Source organism: Heteronotia binoei, chromosome 5 (genome assembly GCF_032191835.1).
Source record: "Heteronotia binoei isolate CCM8104 ecotype False Entrance Well chromosome 5, APGP_CSIRO_Hbin_v1, whole genome shotgun sequence".
Taxonomy (NCBI): Eukaryota; Metazoa; Chordata; class Lepidosauria; order Squamata; family Gekkonidae; genus Heteronotia; species Heteronotia binoei.
This window is the reverse complement of record NC_083227.1, coordinates 115,154,560-115,179,614: the sequence shown is the minus strand read 5'-3', so window position 1 is coordinate 115,179,614 and position 25,055 is coordinate 115,154,560. Positions and strand designations below refer to the sequence as shown.

Sequence of the window (25,055 nt, the reverse complement as noted above, 5' to 3'; positions counted from 1 at the left end):
TGTTCATCCAGAGCTATGGCTACTTCTGTAGCCTTAAGCCTGGCTCCGTACCACCAGTTTGCAACCAGACCTTAAGACTAAGGTAGAGGATTTACCATTTGACAGAGAGGAATTCTTCCGTTCTATAACAGATCAAGTTCTCTCCACTGTCGATGACAGTCGGAAAAAGGTCAAATGTTCAGGGGTCAATGTCTCTGCTCCCCAAAAGTATTACAACAGTGGTCCTCCTTCCACCAATGTAAGCCATATCGCCTCACTCCTCCAACTCTTGGAAGCGCACGGCCAGCAATATCAAACAGACTTACACTTCCAAGCAAAAACCACAACAGACCAAACGTCCTTCTCTAGTCCAAGCAGTCCCTTTGACTTGCTTCTTCCTTGGTCTCCAACCACCACCCCAGCCCTAGGAACCAGACTTTCTCCCTTTCAACATCTTTGGGAGTCAATAGCATCAGGTGTCTGGGTCCTCACCATCATCATGGTGGAGCACACCATGGAGTTTTCTGAGATTCCTTACATGCACTGTTTCCTTCCAACTCCGTCATCCCTGGGCCTTGACAAAGAAGTTTATTTGTTATTTGAAGGAGCCATAGAACTGGTTCCACCATCAGAGTTAACTGTGTCTCCTTTGCCTCTCTTTGTCTCCTGGCAGTCCTGGGTCTCTCAGTAAATCTTGCAAAGTCCCAAACCCTAACCCACACAGACTCTCCAGTCCATCAGGGCAGTTCTCAATGCATCCCTGAATGCAGCATACCTCCCTCCATCCAAAAAGTTTTCCATTGCCTCCAGCCACTCTGCCTTCAGAAGCAGGGGAGAAATAGGCCAAAAGGAAGCACTGATATACAGAAGAAATGAGATGAAGTAGGTATAAAAGCATAGAAGCGTTAAGTGCCTTCTGCTGAGTTGTAGGGGCCTTGGCTAAGCAGCTCCAACCAAAATCCTGCTCTCGCTAAGAAGGAAATGAACCAAGGGCAGTGGGTGACTTCACCTAGGAGATAAGAAGTCTGGAATAATTTTAGTCCTACCTCCATGATGCATAGACAGGAATCACCCATGTTAAGATGCCCTCCCCTTCAGAACAAAAAGTTTATACTTATCAGCCACAATGCTACCAAAAAGAAGTCCGACGGTTTCAGGTCCTCTAACTTCTATCAGCTCAAGCACCTCATTAGTTTGAAGGGTGATATGGATCATCTGATAAAATGTAGGCCCAAGAAGCCTCTCAGCTCACCTGTCTTTTAAGTGGATCCACCTGTCTTTTAAGTGGATATCAGAGCCCTCACTAATCTTTTGTAATTTTCCTCCCTTACAGGACACTTAAGGAGCTCAGTGTGTGAACGGATCAATTTGATTATCAGAGCTGCCAAACCTAAACTACAGTCACATGATTCCATCCCAGATGCAGATGTCAGGATAAATAGTTTCCAGAAACAGCTTTTGCAAACTCTGGGACAACCACTTCCCTCACCTATCAAAGAAAAGATTGATCTACTCAGAGTATTGTTTCATACTGCTACAGATATTTATAGAACTTTTGAGCACTTTGATGGACCTCCTGGGGATTAAAGTAGCAGAGCAATAGTTCTTCCATTCTAGAGAATCCTCACTACAAACACAACCTCTTTTTTTATATTCAGGTAATGCTTTATACCACTAGCCCGCGGGCAGCACAACCAGTTATACAAGTTTATTTTAGACTTCTGTAATACGGATTTAACAGTGTTTTTGTTCCCATTTCAGTTTTGTACAGGTTTTTTTGTAATAAATTATTTCACTAAGGTCATAGGAGGGAATTTATTTCTTAAAGTTACTATAAATTAATGATCATATTCCCTACTTTTAATTCTTTTGTAGGAAGTGTTAGGCACAGTGTACAACAGTGAAACAAACATAAAACATCACAAAATAAATTAAATAACCAAGAAGTGGGATCACTATTTACAGCATGCAAGCAGCAATGGTAATTGCTAACAGGCTAGACAGATCTGGCGTGCTATCAAGGCACCTTAGAAATCCAAAAAGTTACCATTATAGTCAAGGAATAACAGGAAACTGAGTGAGATATTACTACATCATTGAACTACAGTTACCACCACAGTTTGTAAAAGGAATAGTTGGGCTCTGATGGGAAACAGATTTCTCTTGGGGCATACAAACATATTAACAAGGAAGTCTCAGTAAACATGCCTTTAAACAATGAGCTTCTATATGATGGATGCTTGTAGCATGCCATCTCATTCTGGAAAGCCAGCCTGCAGCTCAGAATTTACACCATGAAAACCAAATAACAATTCATTGCCCCTGAGCATGGAAAGAATACAGCAAGCATTCTACTGTTCTTGACTGCTCAAAATATATCCAACAACAGAACTCTGTAAAAATAAGCACTTGCGCCCAGTTACCGGGAATGTGCACTGTGCTGCTAACTTTTTACTATTTCACTGGATCCTGGTGTCTGCTAACGCAGCATGAATAAGAATGACCAGTTTCCATTTCCCAAGAACTATAATACTATTTCACATGCTTTTCCCACAAAATGCCATTAGGGTTCCCTGATGCTAATGGTTACACCAATGATTGTTTCTGTAAAGCAAGCAATGGATTGTATTGCAGAAGAAATGGAACCTCGCCCAAAACACTGGTTTTAGTGAGTACGTCCCAAACACTATTATGAATTTCACACCATAGTCCTAAGGGTCTGTTTTATTTTCATGCTGAAACATTCTCTTTAACAATTAATGCCCATAGACATGGACCTCTTATAAATGAAGAGGTCAGCAAATGAGTCTTCATATTGAAAAAGACTGATACCTCCAAGAACAAAACTCTTGACAGATCACTAAATTAAAGTTAATGCCAGACCTCCCCCAAAGATTCAAAGCAGAGATATTTAGATTAGAAAAACTGTATATTGTCCTCCAATACCCTGGCATGAATAAAAAGATGTCTACGCAACAGCCAAACAGAGCATCCTAGGTATTCACATCAAAAGAGCTCTAGTAGGTTCATGGTTTCCCTCTATAAAACTTCGGTGTATAGAGAAGCACAGAGCTGTATGTCAGAACTCTATACAGGCAGGATGGTTATTGGCGGTGCAGGATAAAAGGGTCCTTTGGGAAGGGGGGGGAAGCAAGTAATTCAGAAAGGCATTAGGTTGCCCACATCTTTTTTCATGACCTTGTGCAACTCTTGAGCTAGGAAAGCAATGTCAAAAGCTCATTAGAATGGAATGTAGAAAAACAGCATTGGACCATTTTGTCCATTATTAAATATTTAGATTATTTGCCTCCATGTGGAAATGTTGCTAGAACCCAGTAGGAGTAAGCACATTCATGTCTCGTGGTCTGATGTTATGAGAACGGGGGGAACGTCTCTTTTCTTCAATAGTTGGAATGTCCATCTTAGGGGGTTTAAATGTTGCAGAGTCCTCTGCCATCCTGGTAGCCTGAGCACGCATTAACTCCATTGGGGTAGGCTTCTGGGCACCCTTGTAGGCCTGGATGGTAAAGCCCCCTGAGGGAAGAATATACAAGACAGGGTCAGTAAATTACCAGACAGGCTTAATATGTAGTGGCAAAAGCACTAACAAAACACTTTAAAACAACTGGCGTTTTATAAGTAGGGGTGTACACACACACAAAAAAGCGCTTTTTTTGTATTCAGGTCCACTGATATTGGTACTTTTGATATTCCTGAATCCCAATATCTATATGATATTGGGATTCAGGTAAATAATCAGGAAACCCAAATTTATTTGGCATTTAAAAATGTTTTCCCTTCATTCTCCAGAATCCCACACCTCAGTGGCACATTACCATGAGTGAAGGGAAGGCATTTAAAAATTACCTTCACTTGCAATCATGCCATCTAGCTAGCACGCCTCCAAAATGAAGGGAATGCCTTCTCCAAGTTGAGACACACAGCTGTAATTCACCTCAGAAATATAGCTGAGCTGAATAAAAGTTGAATAATATTGACTTTTATTCAGGCCAGCTATATCAGTAGCCAAATCACATTGTCTAATTTGCATTTGGCTAAAGAAATACCTCCAAAATACCAATAAGGTATTTCTGGGTATTTGGTTTATACCGAACACACACAGGACTTTTTTTTTTTAGCAGGAACGCACAGGAATGCAGTTCTGGCTGGCTTGGTGCCAAGGTATGTGGCCTGATATGTAAATGAGTTTCTGCTGGGCTTTTTCTACAAAAAAAGCCCTGCACACCCCTATTTACAAGTTCTCAACACTAACAAATGCTGCAGTTCCGCTTGTCAACAAAAGACGTTTCAACAAATTCACATGAGAAAGCTATCTTATCATCATGATTAGGAAGCAAAACTGAGAAGACAGGTTTAGTTAAATCTAACTAAAATGGCATATACTCACTACAGAAGTAAAAGTAAACACTGACATCACTATAGAAGCACTACCAAGGGAAAAGGGGATAGTGTCTATATTCAGTCCAAGTTTCATTTTCTTTTGGTATTTTTTGTGTGTGTGTGTCTGTCTACACCTAGAAGTCATGTTGACCTCTGGTGATTGACCCCTACTGGGGGCCTGGAGGATATTCAGAGAGATGGCTGAATAAAGCCTGCCCCATCTTCCTGACTTGGTATTTCAACAAGGTCTCCCATACAAGTACTAACCAGAGCCAACCCTGCTTAGTTTGCGATATTTGATGAGATGGGGCTTGCCTGGACTATCCAGGTCAGAGCCGAAGTTTCATTTTCTGACTAATTGTTCAGTGCATTATTCACTTCCACGCAGCATTCCAGTTCATGTGTACTATAAACTTCATTTCTCAAAGCTTTTCATAGTTTTGCCTTGTTCTAAATTTTACTTGAACACTTCCTATTCTTAAGTTAGAAATTACAGGTGAATGCATGAGCCACAACTTAATGCTGGAATTTAACTTCCCTCTTATCTTGGGGCTTTGTGAAAGAGAAGTGCATTGAAGCCATCATCTTCCAGCACTCCTTATACCTGAGTCAGCAGTGGATTTCTGGAGAGCTCGAGGTCCAAAGAGGTTCCATTTTTCTGTGGAGGCTTTATCACTGTCACCACCGCTAGAATCCATGGAGATAAGATCTGGACCAGTGATGGAAGTAGATGTTCCCTGACTAAACCAGGTCCTAAAGGGAAATAATCAATTAAAAATAACTGAAAGACCTTCACAGCAGCAATAGACAACCACAATCATCCAGTCTCAATGGAACAACTCAAAGTAAGTCTGCAGCAGATTGGTCCAAGAGAATCATGAGAGCCACTATACACAAGATCCACTTGCAAAAAACTGGCACCACTGAAAGCTCAACTTAGGAGGACTAAACAGAATTCTGACTGGAAAAGACACATGTAAAAGGTTGGGATTTCTAGTCATTTAGAGACAGACTGTAAGGGGTCTTCTCTTTCCTCCTGGGAAGAGGCCCAGTCTGCGGGAAATGTACCTGTATTTGCGCTTGGGAGAGGAATGTGGAGTGCTGCTTGGAGTAGATTGGGCAGAAGAGGCCTGTTTCTCTTCTTTTGCTATTTCTCCGCTTTGCATCTTTAGATTCTGTTAGAAAGGGTAAAGACATGCAGTTGGAAGCTTTTTGAAGCTAGGGACCAAACACCCAGCAATCTGAAAGTTAAATCTCCTTTCATTAGGTTAGCATAGTAACAGCATCATGTAGCATGTTAAAAAGCTTGCATGCAAAATTAAAATTTTGTTTAGTGAAGCCTCAATACCACTTAGTCCTCACTTCAAACAAATCAATTATCTAACGCTGTTCCGTAATTATAAAACAGAGTTTCTTTCTTCTTGAAGGGGAGGGGGGGGAGAGAGAGTCAAAAGATATACCATCATTCTAAGGACACTATCCTCAATTCCTCACCTTAACTCTAACCTTGAACTTAAATGTGAACTTCACTGGTCAGGGATATAAAACCCACTTCCTCACAGTAATTAATTCTACGATCCATCTCAAAAAGGTGGATTTTTGTGCTGTGGAAATAGGTATTTGCATCATGAACACCAGGGCCAATGCTTCACTATTACTAAATGAATAATTAAATGCATTGTTATTTGGTTTATATTAGATTTAAGAGCTAACTGCACAACCTACTGACATCTTAAGTAAGATAACAGTCTATTAGAAAACTCAAAACTAATCACACCACTAGTAACACCCACCATTAAATATCCCACCCTTTGACATCTAGTTCTGTAAAGTAGTAACAGACCACCTCCACCAGAACTAGAGTACAGTGGGACTTAAAGCGCCTTACATGGAGTGACTCAGCCACACGATGGTATTTTGTCTCCTCTGCAGTGAGGCCCTTGTGGGGAGTGTAGCCAGCATCTCTCAGCCCTGCCTGCTGCTCAAAGCGCTGAATGCTCTCCTGAGTTTGTTCTAGAATGGACAACATGATACATTCACACAAGCCACAAAACAATGCCATTTGATAGATTTCTAAGGGGCTCCGCCAAGCATCCTCTATAAGTAGAAATAAAGAGAATGGAAATTCTGTAAACCATCCACCCCATCTACAATAAATTATAATTGGGACAATAAATGTTTTGCTGCAAAACATTCTGGACTCTTTCATCAGTCTAATTTCATTACTGCCAAGTCAACTTCTCAAATGGTTTTTGTTTAAGGACCAACTTACATGGATTGCAAAAAAAAAAAACTTTAGGAGGAACGCCCTCTGAATGCCAGCAAGTAAAATTGTCCCATCATCAACTTTAGTTACTTAGATCAGAAACAGTGTGTCTCTGACTCTGTTCAACGGTAGTAATGCAATTAACCTAAAGAGTACACAGTCTTACACTCTATAAAGCAACTGTCTTAACTTCTAAAATGAAAAATCCAGATATTCAAATTAAAGAAAATGCACATTATCTTTCTGCAATAAATTTTTTCCACATATTATATCTTAACCTAAATATGTTTCATTGCTTTGCAACAAATCATGCCCATAATAATACCAGCACATTAGCCCCCATGGGGTGGGGGGCATGCCACATTATTAAGATATTAGTTTGAAATCAGCATGATGTCATAGAACAAACCTGAACCCAACCTCACTACTGCTGTATGTGCTAGACTGCCAGCTAACCAAGGTCAGCCATGGCCATTCTAGAAACTTCACTGAAAGCTATAAACATTTCATACTAGATGCTTCCAAAGCAAATGACTCAGCACAAGAGACCAAAAAGTTAGCTGCTGAAACCATCAGACCTGTACAGTGCAGATTCAAATATATATCATATGGCTATAAGGTTGTGTCCCAGGTACCGGACTACTAGCAGGAAGGAGACTGTACTACATTCAATTATTACAGCTTAGAAAAGTCACGGTTAATTCAGTAGATGGATTGTTTCTCCATAGAATGTAACAGCTGCCAATATACAAGTTACTAACAAATGGAACAAGGTGATAATATATCCTACAAACACTATCACCAAAATATAATTAAACCCTGCAACACTCACAAAGTAATGGTTTTCATCCCTTCCACTGCTGATCCATATTCTAGCCTAATCTGCTAGTCATGACTGAAATTTAAACGCAAGGAATGTTTTTGCTTAGAATTTAAAAGGCTTGCCCTTTATCATTAGACATCTAGTCATGCATGTAGTCCTCTTCCATGCATACAATTTCATCAGCCAGTCCAGACCTAAAAAGCCAACCTAGATGTCCCGGTTAACTTGCCTACTAGATGTATATAAGAACTCTTACTTGTCATGAGAGAATTCATGATGATGTGGGTGGCCTTGGCCTTCACCACTGGAACCCTGTTCACAGTCTCAGTGGAAGTTGAGGGGGTTATAGCAGATGGAAGCATGCTAGTTTCCCCTTCCTCAACCTGTACAGAGGAAGCCAGGTACAATTTGAGGAGAAAGAAAAAGTGTTATATCAGGAATATCCAGAGCTCATCCTGAGCCTTATGGGAAAAAACTTGGAACTGTGCCAGAATAATAACCAAAGGGTACGGAAGACTGAACACAGTGCTTTTAAGAATGGCATTTCCTCACTCTCCTTCCTATGACATTTGTACAGTACTGGTATAGTAGCCAGCACATATCCAATTTTAGAAGATGGAAGCTTTCCTAATTTCCCTGAAAAGCAAATCTGTGATAGCCTGTAAAATAGCTGAAAGAGTTCCCTTTTTCACTCCTCCACAGGAGATTATATTTCTCCACTGCCCCAAACGCAAGACAACTGTGGCTTTCAGATTTCTTCCTAAAGAAAGCCACAAATCAAAATTAGCACAATTTGATGCTCCCTTTAAAGCCCTTCAACTTCTATCAAAAATAGCATTATTCAAAAGATCTTATGTTAAAACTGACCAACTTCCATATATATATATAGTTTTATCCCTTTGTATCTTCAGTGAGTTCGGGGCAACATACAGAACTTTCCCTTCACATTTTATCATCACTCTATCTTTATGTGGCAAGGAATTTGAACTCAGCTACCTGAAACTTTCAGTATTTTCCAGCAAGCATTTCACCAATATGCGAAGGCTCTGCAAAATTTTCTTCACTGTTATTTAGGCTAGGGATCATATCAGCTCTCAGATGTAACACTTCTGTTCTTTGCACCATGGTACTTTAGCACATCTGAAGGTTTTGGCCAAATGAACTAACATTTAAAAATACAGGCAAGGTTTACTCACAGAAAACTGATGTATCAAAATCCCAGACTTTGATACTTTCCAACATACCTAATTACAGTGATCTGTCCTTCCCCTTTCGGGATGCTACTAGAATCTACCTGACACCTTACATCACCTATATTTTCTCTTCTAAAGACTGCATACCTTGGAAAGTTCTTCATATTTTCGGTCTGGGATGACTGGCTGTTTCCACAGGATACTTGAGCACATGTTTGAAGGAGGAGGGGTCATTGGTGTTGTATCCTCCAGGGCATCATCATAACTAAATGCCCGACGGTACATTCCAATTGGCTGGGACATCTTTCCTAGAAGCCCTTCAGAGCCATGCTCAATAGCTAAGGACAGAGATGGAAAATTTCACAGAAGGCTACACTTCAGCTCTTCACAAATCCATACAGATCACATGAGCACTTCTTTAATGAGAAAATAATCTTAGAGAGATTTCAGTATAGGAGCAATTCAGATTCTTTCCATGAAATAACTGTTCAAGCAGTTATTCAGAGGATCTTTCAGGGCTATCATTGCAAGGTTTTGGCATTTAACACTTTGATGCAACCAATTCATTCTTAACAAATCAAGAACAACAATCAACACACTAAGAAATCCATCACAATTATAACAGAGTCAAGGTGGCTACTAGAGCTAGATGCAGTGTAGGGAGGGGGGGGGCGTGGGGGGCGGGTCGCCTCAGGTCTGGGGGGCCCCCAAAGCCCTAGCTACGCCCCTGCACGCAACCCACCCCTGCTACAACGGATGCCGCCAGCCAATCAGGAGGGAGGCAGGGCGAGGGCGGCCCGCATCCGATTCTCCCGATTGGACGAGGGTAGAACCCTCGGAGCGCTCTGATTGGCTGCGATGCGCGTGGGGCACCGCCGAGTGTTCCATTCCCGGGCTCGAGGCCCGGAGCATTTAAGTCAGGGGGGCAGAGGGGGAGGAGTCCTCTTTCTTTCTAGGGACTTTTCGGCGCGTGCAGCTTTTGGGAATCCAGGCAAGTATTTAAAATCTAATTTTTTTTGCAAGATCTTAGGCCTTTTCTTCCTCTCCCCCCCCCCACGTGCCTACTGCAGCCTGGTCAGAGCCTTCCCACTTTGCAGGACAGGCAGAAACTCAGCAGGGCGAGTTTTCCACCACCACTAGGGGAAACTGCTCTTGTAGAACATCTGCCTGCCCCGCAGTTGTTAAGAGCAGCCCTGCGGGGAAAAGCAAGAGGGCTAGTGTCCTTCATTATGGTAGCATGCCTTTAAATGAGCCTGGGGAGGGACGGTGGCTCAGTGGCAGAGCATCTGCTTGGGAAGCAGAAGGTCCCAGGTTCAATCCCTGGCATCTCCAAAAAAGGGTCCAGGAAAATAGGTGTGAAAAACCTCAGCTGGAGACCCTGGAGAGCCGCTGCCAGTCTGAGAAGACAATACTGACTTTGATGGACCAAGGGGGGGGTCTGATTCAGTATAAGACAGCTTCATGTGTTCATTTGTTCATGTCTTTTTTTCCCGGGGGGGGAGCTTTCAGCTGTCAGATATTGAGCAAGGACCTTTTTCAGTGCCTCAGAGGCGGCCTGCTGGATCCTAGGATCATAGAGTTGGAAGGGACCTCCAGGGTCATCTAGTCCAACCCCCTGCACAATGCAGGAAATTCGCAACTACCTCCCCCCCCCCCGCACCCTCAGTAACCTCTGCTCCATTGCAAAAAGATGCCAAGATAAAAAACAACAACACCCTCCAGGATCCCTGGCCGAACTGGCCTGGAGAAAAACTGGCAATCAGCGTTTCACTGGTTGTGTAAGGAAGGGGCCATGACAACGAAGCCCTCCTTCTCATGATCGGATACAAGGGTCGCCTCATCTTGCACCTTGTCAGCCAAGGAAGCCAGAATCCCACCCCTTTGGTTGCGTTCTCTGCAACTGTGATTCAGAGGTATGCTGCCCCGGAATGTGGAGGTTCCATTTAGTCATCACAGCTTATAGGAGCTGCTCTCCGTGAATCTGGCTAGCCCCTGTTTTAACAATAAATGGCAAAGGGCAAGCTGCTGTTGCCCCCTCCCCACACACATCCCCTACAAATCTTGCCTGGTTCTGTTCCAAGAGAGGCAAAGGGAACCACATCCCGAAGAATCGTTTTTGAAATATACATTTCTGCATGACTCTCACATGGGACTCTTAAGGAACCTCTCATGCCACTTCGCAGAAGCACTTTCTGCATGGAGTGACTCCAGAAATGGTGTTCACGTATGCAGCTTTCCCCAGCAATTTTTATTTATTCATTCCTTTATACCAGGGGTGGCCAGACTCGCTTAATGCAAGAGCCACACAGAATAAACATCAGATGTTTGAGAGCCACAAGAGGAAGGCAGGCAGTCAGGCAAATAGATAGGTGGGGGAGGAGAGGTGGACAGAAAGCAACTTTAACCTTAAATGTATTCTCCAAGTCGCTGGCTGGCTTAGCTTGGAGGAGTGCCATCTGGGGGGGGTGCAGCCCCCAAAGTGACACCACTTCCTGTTTCCCCCCCCACAAGTGGTGGCCATTTTGGGGAAATTACATCACTTCCTGTTTCCAGCAGGGCTCCCTCGCAAGTGGTGGCCATCTTGTGGAAGTGACATCACCGGAAGTGACATCATATCCTGTTTCTGGCGGCGTGCACACACATAGGGGGGCCCACATAAATCTTGGGCCCCAGGCCCCCAAAGCCCTAGCTACGCCCCTGGCTAGATGATTCCCAAGCCAAAACTCCTACAAATATCGTATAACACTAGCATCTTATCAGATTGGTCCAAAACTGCTTTGACCCTTCCTGCCAAATATCTCATGTACCTTTCTTAATGGTTTTGCCAGAACTTACATAAGGCATTTGGCATTAGGACGTAACAATCAGATTTCCATTCAAAGAAGCAAAAAGATACTAATATCAAGGATACAACACATCTGGGGTAAAATGTTTGATACTTAAAGCTTAAAATATTTTTGCACCTCTGCTTTAGAATACTGGTATTTCACCCCACTATCCACCAAAATAGACCACCATACTCTCCTCGAAATAGTAACAGCCAACAACCTATTGTTCTTCATATTTATGACAGCCTTTTGTTCTTCCGATATATACACAACTTCCTGATAAAAGAGGTTTCCAAGATAACACTCAATAGCCAGTTAAAGCCAGGAGACAGCAGCATCCAGTCCCACATCATACTTGAAAATAATTTAATTCATTCTATAACTTGTGTGGGAAAACTTCCTTCTAGGAACTAAAATTCAGTCTGGAAGATTTCTTCTCATGAGAATACTAAGTTATTCATCATTATTAGTGAACAGCAATGAACCATTAGCATCCCTTATTAAAGGTAAATATGGCGGCTGCTAAGAGAATATGCTAGGTCACTAACAAAATCCTATTAATAAAATTACTAAACTCTATTAAGCAGGTGGCTGAACTCTAGATATGCTTGCATGCAGTTTGGCACAGCCTACAAATTCCACTATTACTCTTGAGAAGTTTAAACATATTAAACGTATTGCAATTGTCTTTGTCAAGGAATTCACATTTGCTCAGACAATTAATTTTACCAGGAACATCTGTTCTTCTTGAAGCCATGACTGGAACTCCACGTCTTTCACTATATGGAAATCCAAAACAGGGATCCTGTTACGTAAAAACAGAGGGAATTTTCATCTGCAAACACTAGAGAAAAAGATCCTGCCTCTGTACTATAAAGAACAGTACCTAAAGCAGCTACAAGCCCTATTCCTTTTAAAGAAAGTCATGATAACCCTCATATTAAAGATTAAAGTCAAATAACTATTAAAAGTCTAGGTCATTAGAAATGCATCTGACTAGATGTAATGTAGTTTTAAAAAGCTAAAAAATCTTACCACAAGATACGATGAGAGAGAGAGAGAGATGTCAAAAAAGGACCATTCTGCTTCTGAGGCTGAAACTAGCAAAGCATCTCCACGAACTTCCATGCAGATACAACTGACAAAAATTCAGAAGCAAGACATTCTTTACTAAACGGAAGGAGCAAGACACTCTACAATTGCAGCACAAGATTGCTGTTCATTAATTCAATACTAGTATTTTAAAAGACACTTCAAGCTGTTTAAAAATTTCCTGCATTGGGGAAGGGGGAAATATCCCTGGAGAAAGTACAATCCCGAAATACCTTCATGCAAGATCTCTATAACATATCAAGTGATAACAACAACCAGGCTTATTAAACCAAAAAAACCAACTAGACAAACAAATATTTGGCTAGACAAACACCTATAAAAACACATGCTCTAGTCTACATGTTAAAGGTTAGCATATTAGTACTGCAATTATGACAGGGTCACAAAAGCATAACACTGCTTCATGCCCAGATGTAAAGCCAACATCTGAGGAACTAGTAAGGCTGCATTAAAACATGGATTCACATTCCCCTGAAGTTCTTTAAAACAAAATTAAGCATTCAGTAGTGGTGCTTTGCTCTTGAATCAATCACCAAGAAAAAAAAACAACAAATGCTTAGCTTCTCCTGCAAAATGTATTCAACTAAGCATCCCATCATACCAGGAAAGGAAGGCAGTGGGCACTTTAACAAGATGGGAGAGATCACTAGAAATAAAACATCATACTACTACAATTTACTATCCCTTTTTCAACCCATCACCTACTGTTACCCAAAGCTAAACAATTTACATAATAATGCTTTCTGATTAACTCCTTTACTGCAGAAGGAGCATATCTAAACAGAACCCACCATTCTTCATATTACCACTTGCTTTGCATTTAATTTTTTTTAAACCCTAAACATACATAGAGTTTGTAACCGCAACAAGGTCATGGGGGTTCTACAAGATGGGCCTCATTCAGATGTTAACAAATCCTCTGGAGCTCAAATTGAGTCAAGGAGACACCCACAGACTCAATAGCTTGCTTGCCATATCTCTGAGCAGCAGTGGTTGAACTGCTCAAAGCAAGCTATTGAGTCTGTGGGTGTCTCCTTTCCCAGTCCCCAAAGGTAGGGACGGAAGGAGGACGTCAAGATACAGGGGATACCGCACTCCAACCTCACAGCAACCGCTGCCACCACAGCAGCAAAGACCATTTTTGGTTTTATTTAACAAGAAAACTTAGTTGCAGAAACTGAGGTTTCAATCCACCATCAGCATCCATGCCAGTTACCAAGAGGGATGTGGGGAAGAAACAGATAAGCAGAGGCAAATGCAAGCAACAGGTTCAACATGCCTAGGGCCAAAGCGCAGGGAGCGAAAGAGAATTCCGTGCTCTAACCCTTGCAGAATCGAATGTGGCGACTACAAATTTTCACCATAAACCGTATCTTTGATCCGAAGCCCAAGCGACTACATTTTCTTTTTAAACATTTATCCGTTTGTTTAAAACACGGCTATCCCGCACTCTCAGGGCTGCTGCTTTGAATACCTATTCAAAGGCGTGGGGAGACTTCCATGATTGCTATGAAACCTCCAGCCTGCACCGACTGAAGGCCCGGTCCCACATCCCTCCCCAGCATAGGTCCTACGACTACCCGCTCCCGAAAGCGGCACCAACCGGCACTTTAAGACCAGCAGGCGCCCCGCCCTCTGTTCGTCGTAAACAACAAGGCCCGGGCCGCTGCCGGCTTCTTCTCCAGTACCTTTTCTTGGGCCGCCAGCAGCCCGCGCACTGGGCTTCCCCCAGTACTAACAGGCCCGCTTGGGCCGCGAGTCGAACGAAAGGAGAAGGCGAAGCAGCCCTCCCGCAAGCAGACGCGGATCAACCAGGCTCGAAAGCGCCATGGAGCAGCCCGAGTCGCAAAAAAGCGATCCAACCAGGCCAATCTTCCTCAGCACCACCTCGCCTGATGACGCCGCTGACTGAAGGGTACCGGCAGAGGGGACCGTACAAAACGGCGGGATCTCGCGAGAGGTCCGTCGCGGGATCTGAGGGATGGAGCAGCTGCTGTTTCAAGTGATTGGAACGCGGGGTTTAAAGCTTTCTGCCAAATGAGATGAAATGACGTGGTTCTGCGCTGTAGTTTGTGCTACTTTGTGTAATTGTTGTTACATATTCCAGTTGGGTAGCCGAGGAAATTCGTTTGTTGTAGCAAAAAGAAAAAGTTTATCTATGCGGCATCTGTTGAATCGCTGACTGACGGTTCCGCAAAGTATATGCTAGAATAAATCTGTTAAACCCAATAGTAAAAGATCTGCTTTTGGATTTGGGGTTGGACCTGCGTGGCTAGCTGCAATCTCTGCTAACAAATCTATTCGTCTTTAGGGTACCACAAAACTTCTTTATATTTGGGAGCAGTGACCGTAACGTTATTGATTTCATCATTTGTATAAATAGGGAGTTGCCCCAAAAGACCAGCACAACTACGGTTAACTTTAAAAGGGGTAAATTCTCTGAGATGAGGAGGCATGTGAAGAGGAAACTGAAAGGAAAGGTAAATACAGTTCAAACCCTTGGGGAAGCTTGGAAGCTATTTAAAACTACAGTCCTAGAAGCTCAGATAAAATATATACTACAAGTTAGGAAAGGCACAAACAGGTATAAGAAAAGGCCTGCATGGTTAACAAACAAAGTAATGGAAGCTGTAAAAGGTAAGAAGGACTCCTTTAAGCGGTGGAAAGCTAGTCCAAGTGAGATTAATAAAAGGGAACACAGGTTGTGGCAAATCAAATGCAAGACTGTGATCAGGCAGGCAAAAAGGGACTATGAGGAGCATATTGCAAAAAACATAAAGACCAACAATAAAAATTTCTTCAAATATATTAGAAGCAGGAAACCAGCCAGGGAGGCAGTGCAGCCCTTGGATGACCAAGGGGTCAAAGGATCACTGAAGGAGGATAGGGAAATGGCTGAGAAGCTGAATGCATTTTTTGTCGCCGTCTTCACTGTGGAAGATGAGAAGTGTTTGCCCGCTCCAGAACCACTAATTTTGGAAGGGGTGTTGAAAGACCTGTGTCAGATTGAGGTGACAAGAGAGGAGGCCCTACAACTGATTGATGAATTAAAAACTAATAAGTCACCAGGTCCGGATGGCATACATCCAAGAGTTCTGAAAGAACTCAAAGTTGAACTTGCGGATCTCCTGACAAAAATATGTAATCTTTCATTGAAATCTGTCTCCGTTCCTGAGGACTGGAAGGTAGCAAGTGTCACCCCCATCTTTAAAAAGTGTTCCAGAGAAGATCTGGGAAATTACAGGCCAGTCAGTCTGACTTCAATACTGGGAAAGTTAGTAGAAACCATTATCAAGGACAGAATGAGTAGGAACATTGATGAACACAAGTTATTGAGGAAGACTCAGCATGAGTTCTGTAAGGGAAGATCTTGCCTCACTAACCTGTTACAGTTCTTTGAGGGGGTGAACAAGCATGTGGACAAAGGCGACCCAATAGATGTTGTTTACCTTGACTTCCAGAAAGCTTTTGATAAAGTTCCTCATCAAAGGCTCCTTAATAAGCTCGAGAGTCATGGAGTAAAAGGACAGGTCCTCTTGTGGATCAAAAACTGGCTAATTAATAGGAAGCAGAGAGTGAGTATAAATGGGCAGTCTTCGCAGTGGAAGACAGTAAGCAGTGGGGTGCCGCAGGGCTCAGTACTGGGTCCCATGCTCTTTAACTTTGTTCATTAATGATCTGAAGTTGGGAGTAAGCAGTGAAGTGGTCAAGTTTGCGGATGACACTAAATTGTTCAGGGTGGTGAGAACCAGAGAGGATTGTGAGGCACTCCAAAGGGATCTGTTGAGGCTGGGTAAGTGGGTGTCAGCGTGGCAGATGAGGGTCAATGTGGCCAAATGCAAAGTAATGCACATTGGGGCCAAGAATCCCAGCTACAAATACAAGTTGATGGGTTGTGAACTGGCAGAGACTGACCAAGAGAGAGATCTTGGGGTCGTGGTAGATAACTCACTGAAAATGTCAAGGCAGTGTGCGATTGCAATAAAAAAGGCCAACGCCATGCTGGGAATTATTAGGAAGGGAATTGAAAACAAATCAGCCAGTATCATAATGCCCCTGTATAAATCAATGGTGCGGTCTCATTTGGAGTACTGTGTGCGATTCTGGTCACCGCACCTCAAAAAGGATATTATAGCACTGGAAAAAGTGCAGAAAAGGGCAACTAGAATGATTAAAGGTTTGGAACTTTTTCCCTGTGAAGAAAGGTTAAAACACTTGGGGCCCTTTAGCTTGGAGAAACGTCGACTGCGGGGTGACATAATAGAGGTTTAGAAGATTATGCGTGGGATGGAGAAAGTAGAGAGAGAAGCCCTTTTCTCCCTTTCTCACAATACAAGAACTCGTGGGCATTCAATGAAATTGCTGAGCAGTCAGGTTAGAATGGATAAAAGGAAGTACTTCTTCACCCAAAGGGTGATTAACATGTGGAATTCACTGCCACAGGAGGTGGTGGCAGCTACAAGCATAGCCAGCTTCAAGAAGGGATTGGATAAAAATATGGAGCAGAGGTCCATCAGTGGTTATTAGCCACTGTGTGTGTGTGTATATATTCGTGTGTGCTCTTACAGAGCACTAAGAGCCCCGTGGCGCAGAGTGTTAAAGCTGCAGTACTAAGCTCTGCTCACGACCTGAGTTCGATACCCAGCAGAAGCTGGGTTTTTCAGGTAGCTGGCTCAGGTTGACTCAGCCTTCCATCCTTCCGGAGTCAGTAAAATGAGTACCCAGCTTGCTGGGGGGAAAGTGTAGATGACTGGGGAAGGCAATGGCAAACCACCCCGTAAAAAGTCTGCCGTGAAAACGTTGTGAAAGCAACATCACCCCAGAGTCGGAAACGACTGGTGCTTGCACAGGGGACCTTTTCTTATGGAGCAAAGAGGGAAGACACCTGGAGACAGCAGGATTATCACGGTTGATGTTACTGTGCATCTCATACAACGGGATGTATGAGGAGTTTTTGTTCGTTTTTGGCTTCTTGTTTTGAATTGGTGACTTTTAAAATAGCCTTCGACAGCATATTGTTTTAAAATAGTTTACAGAAGTGGTCTGATACCAGAAGTGTGTGTTAACACCTATTTGACATTACTTGTATTTCTACAATTGTACTGTTTATTTTTCTGAGTATTTACACATGTTAATGTATTTTAATGTATCGTTTTTTCTAATGGCAAAAAGCAATGATGTTTATATGTATGTTACATGTTAAAAAGTTAATTAGGTGCACAGGAAAAACCTCTGAGAAAGAAATGTCCTCATTTTAACCCAGATTTGCTAGCAATAGAGTAATTGACATTTATTACCTCGTTCTTCCACTCTGACATGTTACTGTTTTATTAGTTTCCCTCACAAATATTCTTTCAATTTGTTAATTTCACTATTTTGCCATTTGATTCTAACTTAATGCCACTTTGCATTCTAAACCACTGACTACCAGCTATAAGTAGTTCTGCTCACTGTACCCCATTCCATTGTCTTATGAAGTATGTATGCATACAAAAGCTTACATTCTGAATAAAACTTTGTTAGTCTTAAAGGTGCTACTGGACTCCTACTTTGTTCAACTGCTTCAGACCAACATGGCTGCCCAACTAGATCTACACTTGTTAATTTTATATTTAAAAACTGTTTACAATGCTTGCCACATTTTTTTTCTTTTTGTAGGTTCAAGTGGCATTTTCAGTTTATAGTTCACTAGTGCACCCCTGTTTTTGATATGAATTCTTGTGTACTCTGTTTCTGTATGTTCCTTCTTGTTTTCTCAGGATTATTGTTTCCTGCTTCTCAGTGCAAGGGGGGGTTGCATGTGTGAAGGTAAGCCGTGAAGCATGTGTACAGCTATGATATGTTTCCTACTTATTAATGGAACTAATCAAGCTCAAAGGGCTCAAGTGGCACAGAAAGGTGGCAGTAATTGCTATGAGTATACAGTGTGCAGTTACTTGTTCAAATGACTGCTTACTTGAAAGCAAGCAATTAAAATAAGTGATTTTAAAGAAATTATAAAATACTAGGAATAAGGCCTGTTGTGAAGAAAAATACCATGGGCTCTGGAAAGAGGCTCTGGGCAAGTGCTCCCCTTGCTATCTTCCCACCCACCCAAGTGAAGGCATTTACTCCTCCCCACCTCAAGGGGAGGAGATCTCTGCCATCTGGAGAGCACTTGTAATTCTGAGTGATCTCCAGCCCTCACCAAGAGATTGGCAACAATGGTTCTCCAGGAGGAAATGGTTGTTTTGGAGAGTGGAGACTATGGGATTGTGCCTGTCTGAGGTCCCACCCCCCCCACAAACCCCACCTTCTCCAGGTTCCATACCTTAAATCTCCAGGGATTTCCTAACCTGGAATTGGCAACCCTATCTCTTTCCCTTTATCTGCCCCTCTAACCAGCTTTCCATCACCTCCCCCCTTCCTGCAGCCTCTACCTGGGAAAAGGGCAATCTTCTCCACAGTGGGGGGAGCAAAGCAGCTTACATCATTCTTCTCCCCCCGCCCTTTGATCTACACAACAAGTCTATGACTGGTCCGAAATCACCCAGTCAGCTTCCACAGCAAGAACCTGTGTTAGCAGACCCCATTCTGAAGCCCTAACTCCTATGTCCTTCTCAAACAGCACCACAGAATCTCCAGAAATTTTCCATCAACCTGGAACTGGCAGCCCTAGTCAGAACTGGCCCCAATTAGTTCTCCTTCAGAGGCCTTTAGTGATACCTTTCAGACCAACAGTCTCTCTCTGATAATGTTGGTCTTAAGCACAGGATTTCAATCTCTCTCTGGGTGTGTCTTTCTTTCTTTCCCTCCTTCCTCTCTATAGCTGGTCTGCTGCCAAGGGATGCCATTCTCTCCCCCCCATCTCTGGCTGTTTCCCTTCTGGAGGAGGAGCTCTCAGCCAATCAAGGGAAGGCTTTCTCTGGCTCTCCCCTCCTCCTCCCTCAGCCAATCTTGGGAAAGGCTTTCTCTGGCTATTTCCCTTCTCCTCTCTCCCTCAGCCAATCAAGGGAAGGGTTTCTTTCTCTCCTCTGTGAAGCAGTGCAACAAGCAGCTCAGCCAATGGGAAAGTAGGGAGAGCTGGCAACTGCCAGAACCAAGGTTGGTTGCCTTTTACCAAGATAATCAGCTTGGCTTGCTAGTAACAGCCACTCAGGCAGGAGAGAGGAGCGGACTCAACCAATGGAATGCAAGTATTCTTGATTAATGGTTAGTCAGGCCAAAAGTTGCTGGACACAGTCCCACCCAGTCCCAACCAATGAAGGAGCTCAGTTTTGCCAAGTCAGAACATTTTACATATTATATATATTCTTGTGAGGCATCATTGTGGTGAAAGCAGCAGCATTCACTATTATCATAAGTATTATCATAAAGTCCTCTACAGATCCTCCCAAAAAAGAAGCAAGGCTGTCATCCAAATAATGAAAAAATCTTTTCGCAGAATCAGAACAATGACAGCTAGTACAATTCAATGTAAAAAGCTTGTATTTTTATTTTTGAATATATTTCACTCTTTTAAGAAGATTTTTGACTTGTTCTCATAAAGCCATGTAAATTCTGATTTCTTTTTATGGTAAATCTTTGTGCCTAAGAATTTCATAATGCCCTCTGCCCATCTATAGCACATTTTGATCGTGTTATAAAATCTGTTTCTGAGATCGTATTTGGGGAGTGTTGCTTGTTGGTTTGTTTTTGCTGTTTATATAGGAAGCTTGTAATAAAAGATACCACTTGAATAGATTACTGCCAGAACCAACAAAATTATCTTTATGGCCAAAAGCCAGTATTCTAGGCTGAAAAATAAGAAAGATATTTCAGCAGAGTTGATCTTCCTGTGAGTGTTTCTGGGTTGCCTTGTTTCCAATCATATGAATAAACCACCATATGTCTTTTTATCTTTAATTAGGTCAGTAGCCAACATTGTTTTGCTGGGTGCATTTGATAAGACTGCACAGCTATATGCTGATCTCCTGATCACTGCATAGATGAGTGGTAGGCTCAGATTAAATATCTCCTGATAAACCAAGTAACTACTTTCCATGTTGCCCTTGGCTGAAACATCTTCAGATCTTTCACTGCCTTCAAGGAAAAAGAACACTTGAAGGCATTCACATTGACTTACACACCCAGTGTTTAACATTGATAACCCTAGTAAATGTGCTTTGGCTGCGAACCGAGGGAAAAAAACAATTCTTCCTGGGAAATAATATTGTATGTGCTGGATAGATGATAGTCCAGCTCTTTCATTTGTAACTTGGACATATCTTAAGGCTATGACAGACTCCATAGCCTTCTTACTTCAGTAAAATGGTCTTTTGATTTTGAGCATTCCCTTAAATCTTATAAGTGTAAGATTATTTATATCACACTTTTTCTCCTAATGGGGACTCAAAGCAGTTTATTACGTTGTTCTCCCCTTTCTACTTTATCCTCAGAAGAAAAACCCTGTGAGAGAGCTTAGACTGAAAAATTCTGATTGGCCCAGTGTCACCCAGGGAGCTCCTATGATAAAGCCGAGATTTGACTTTAGTTTTCCCAGGTTGCAGTCCAGAGCTTTAAAACACAACCAAATTAAACAATTCATTGACAATATTCATAGCAGATACAGCTTGGTCATTTTTACATTCTCAAGCAAACCAAGGACTGGATAAATGTTTCTGCTTCTTACTCCAAAAATAAGGAATGATTCAACACCTGGTGATACATATGTAGTAATCTACAGAAGTTGTGCAGACACAGGGACTACAAGCATAAAGGCATACAACTAAATAAGTGAGGCGTACTTCCAAATAACACACATCCAGAAACAAAAAGCAACCCCAAGGACACTTTCCTGGAATTAAGCCCCACTGAATAACATGGGTTTACTTCTGAGTAGACCTACCTAGGTATGTTGCCTTAATGTCTATTCATTGGGAAGCAATCTGAATATAAAAGTACCAGAGATTGCCTTCCTGTATGAGTCAAGGGATTTGTTGTTCAGTCACATAGTCAAGTCCTACGCTTTGTGACCCCATGGACCAAGTCAAGTCATAATAAAACATTGGAATAAATATATATAAATAAATATAAATAATAAAACAATGGAAGCTGTAAAAGGTAAGAAGGACTCCTTTAAGCGGTGGAAAACCAGTCCAAGTGAGATTAATAAAAGGGAACACAGGCAGTGGCAAATCAAATGCAAGACTGTGATCAGGCAGGCAAAAAGGGACTATGAGGAGCATATTGCAAAAAACATAAAGACCAACAATAAAAATTTCTTCAAATATATTAGAAGTAGGAAACCAGCCAGGGAAGCAGTGGGGCCCTTGGATGACCATGGGGTAAAAGGATTACTGAAGGAGGATGGGGAAATGGCTGAGAAGCTGAATACATTTTTTGCCTCCGTCTTCACCGTGGAAGATGAGAAGTGTTTGCCTGCCCCAAAACCACTAATATTGGAAGGGGTGTTGAAAGACCTGAGTCAGATTGAGGTGACAAAAGAGGAGGTCCTACAACTAATAGACAAATTAAAAACTAATAAGCCACCGGGTCCGGATGGCATACATCCAAGAGTTCTGAAAGAACTCAAAGTTGAACTTGTGGATCTTCTAACAAAAATCTGTAATCTTTCATTGAAATCTGCCTCCGTTCCTGAGGACTGGAAGGTAGCAAATGTCACCCCCATCTTTAAAAAGGGTTCCAGAGGAGATCCGGGAAATTACAGGCCAGTCAGTCTGACTTCAATACCGGGAAAGTTGGTAGAAACCATTATCAAGGACAGAATGAGTAGGCACATTGATGAACACAGGTTATTGAGGAAGACTCAGCATGGGTTCTGCAAGGGAAGATCTTGCCTCACTAACCTGTTACATTTCTTTGAGGGGGTGAACAAACATGTGGACAAAGGAGACCCGATAGATGTTGTTTACCTTGACTTCCAGAAAGCTTTTGATAAAGTTCCTCATCAAAGGCTCCTTAGAAAGCTTGAGAGTCATGGAGTAAAAAGACAGGTCCCCTTGTGGATCAAAAACTGGCTGAGTAATAGGAAGCAGAGAGTGAGTATAAATGGGCAGTCTTCGCAGTGGAGGACGGTAAGCAGTGGGGTGCCGCAGGGCTCGGTACTGGGTCCCATCCTCTTTAACTTGTTCATAAATGATTTAGAGTTGGGAGTGAGCAGTGAAGTGGCCAAATTTGCAGATGACACTAAATTGTTCAGGGTGGTGAGAACCAGAGAGGATTGTGAGGAACTTCAAAGGGATCTGTTGAGGCTGGGTGAGTGGGCGTCAACGTGGCAGATGCGGTTCAATGTGGCCAAGTGCAAAGTAATGCACATTGGGGCCAAGAATCCCAGCTACAAATACAAGTTGATGGGGTGTGAACTGGCAGAGACAGACCAAGAGAGAGATCTTGGGGTCATGGTAGATAATTCACTGAAAATGTCAAGACAGTGTGCGTTTGCAATAAAAAAGGCCAACGCCATGCTGGGAATTATTAGGAAGGGAATTGAAAACAAATCAGCCAGTATCATAATGCCTCTGTATAAATCGATGGTGCGGTCTCATTTGGAGTACTGTGTGCAGTTCTGGTCGCCGCACCTCAAAAAGGATATTATAGCATTGGAGAAAGTTCAGAAAAGGGCAACTAAAATGATTAAAGGGCTGGAACACCTTCCCTATGAAGAAAGGTTGAAACGCTTAGGGCTCTTTAGCTTGGAGAAACGTCGACTGAGGGGTGACATGATAGAAGTTTACAAGATAATGCATGGGATGGAGAAAGTAGAGAAAGAAGTACTTTTCTCCCTTTCTCACAATACAAGAACTCGTGGGCATTCGATGAAATTGCTGAGCAGACAGGTTAAAACGGATAAAAGGAAGTACTTCTTCACCCAAAGGGTGATTAACATGTGGAATTCACTGCCACAGGAGGTGGTGGCGTCCACAAGCATAGCCACCTTCAAGAAGGGGTTAGATAAAAATATGGAGCAGAGGTCCATCAGTGGCTATTAGCCACAGTGTGTGTGTGTGTGTGTATGTATATATATATATATATATATATATATATATATATATATATACATACATATATTTGGCCGCTGTGTGACACAGAATGTTGGACTGGATGGGCCATTGGCCTGATCTAACATGGCTTCTCTTATGTTCTTATGTTCTTATTGGGGGGGGGGGGGGATAAATCCTCTTGCCATACTTCTCTTAATTACCATCCATTTAATCTACTACTATCAAAAGATCACAGGCATTCTTGATACCTCAACAACATTATCCAGAGTTACTCTATTCCTGATGATCTCCTAGGGGCCCAAAATGACAGTTCTCAATTTAGGGATTGGATATATATTTCAGATGCATTGCAAGATCATTCTCTAATTCTAAAATCTAAAACATCCCCCTGATTCAGACTAATCAAATCTGATCATCTGAGAGCCCTGTACCTAGTTAATACCTTCAGATTTAACATCAGAACATCCTTCATGGCTCTTCGTTTTCAGACTATGCAAACAACGCTCAACCAGTCAATATTCCCACACCCCAACAGAACAGTGTTTTTGCATTTACAATTCTCTACGATAGAGAACCTTCCCCATTATATTCTATCTTGTCCACTCTACAATGCCCCCAGAGTTAAATTTCTGGCCAGAATACTAGCCACCTTAAATCATATTTGGAAACTGAAAAGATTATGTTTTTGTTATCTGACAATGATGCTCATGTATCCTGCAGAGTCTCTTTGTTTGCCCTTGCAGCTAAGAAGATAAGAACAAGAGTTATCGAATTCTGTTTCTTCTTGAGGTTAGCCTTTCTGGGGAACTTTTAAGATGTTATCTGGAAACTTTGTTGTTTGTGTTCTGTTTTGTAACAGCCAATGGCTACACACAATAAATTTTTGACTGACTGACTGATTTTATCTGAAATCTGACTTTGTCAACAACAAAACCCTTTTATGTTAGGGCTATTTCCAGAGGTCTCCCTACACATCTCTTCTCAGTTAAGGCAGGAATCTGACTCCATCTTTTCAACATGCAGCTTTCACAAGACTTTTTCTGATCCGCTGATGCTAACCAATTAGATTGCCTGGAGCAGCCTTTCACTCAAGGCTCTCTGGCTTTGTGAAGACTTAAACTTTCACAGTCCTGTAGTTGTTGGCACAGCACTTCTAAGCCTCTTAAAAAGTGAATGCCACAGACAGCTACAACACAAGAACTTTCTCAGAAAACTTGGTTGGATTAACAGACAAACATTCTTGGTTCCTTTAATCAGTTTCTGCCCTGACCTGGATAGCCGATGCTAGCCTGATCTCATTAGATCTTGGAAGCTAAGCAGGTCGGCCTTGGCTCGTATTTGGAAGGGTGATCTTCAAGGAGTATCAGGGACATGATGCAGAGGCAGGCAAACACTAGTGCATAACACTAAAAGAGCTAGAACTTCTGGCTGCCAGACAATCTTAGGACCTCCTGGCTATACTACATATAA

General features: G+C 42.3%; 2 protein-coding genes across 4 annotated transcripts in view; one reads left to right on the top strand and one right to left on the bottom strand.

The window, feature by feature from the left end:
• The window catches only part of SIMC1 (SUMO interacting motifs containing 1), a 72,529-nt gene extending 70,746 nt beyond the window's left edge, over positions 1-1,783 (top strand). For all 3 annotated transcript variants that reach the window (XM_060240216.1, XM_060240215.1, XM_060240214.1), the window contains exon 10: positions 1,313-1,783. In XM_060240216.1, the coding sequence (XP_060096199.1) occupies positions 1,313-1,566 (254 nt within the window). In that variant the 3' untranslated portion in view covers positions 1,567-1,783. The remainder of the gene's footprint in view (positions 1-1,312) is intronic.
• KIAA1191 (KIAA1191 ortholog) lies at positions 1,673-12,332 on the bottom strand. The gene is made up of 7 exons (XM_060240217.1): positions 12,220-12,332; positions 8,810-9,000; positions 7,726-7,852; positions 6,269-6,393; positions 5,449-5,555; positions 4,985-5,133; positions 1,673-3,513 (listed from the first exon to the last, which is right to left on the bottom strand). Exons 1-7 carry the CDS (start codon positions 12,245-12,247, stop codon positions 3,305-3,307), a joined length of 936 nt encoding a protein of 311 aa, XP_060096200.1. The 5' UTR covers positions 12,248-12,332; the 3' UTR covers positions 1,673-3,304.
• Positions 12,333-25,055: the final 12,723 nt, after the last annotated feature.

Bases quoted from the DNA above. Each gene is read 5' to 3' on its own strand.
- KIAA1191 (XM_060240217.1), bottom strand. From the start codon at position 12,247: ATGGCTTCAAGAAGAACAGATGTTCCTG. The intron at 5,134-5,448 runs GTACATTTCCCG...ATTTCCCTTTAG, and splicing joins TCTCCCAAGCGCAAATACAG to GACCTGGTTTAGTCAGGGAA. The intron at 3,514-4,984 runs GTATAAGGAGTG...TTCTTCCCTCAG, and splicing joins GAAATCCACTGCTGACTCAG to GGGGCTTTACCATCCAGGCC.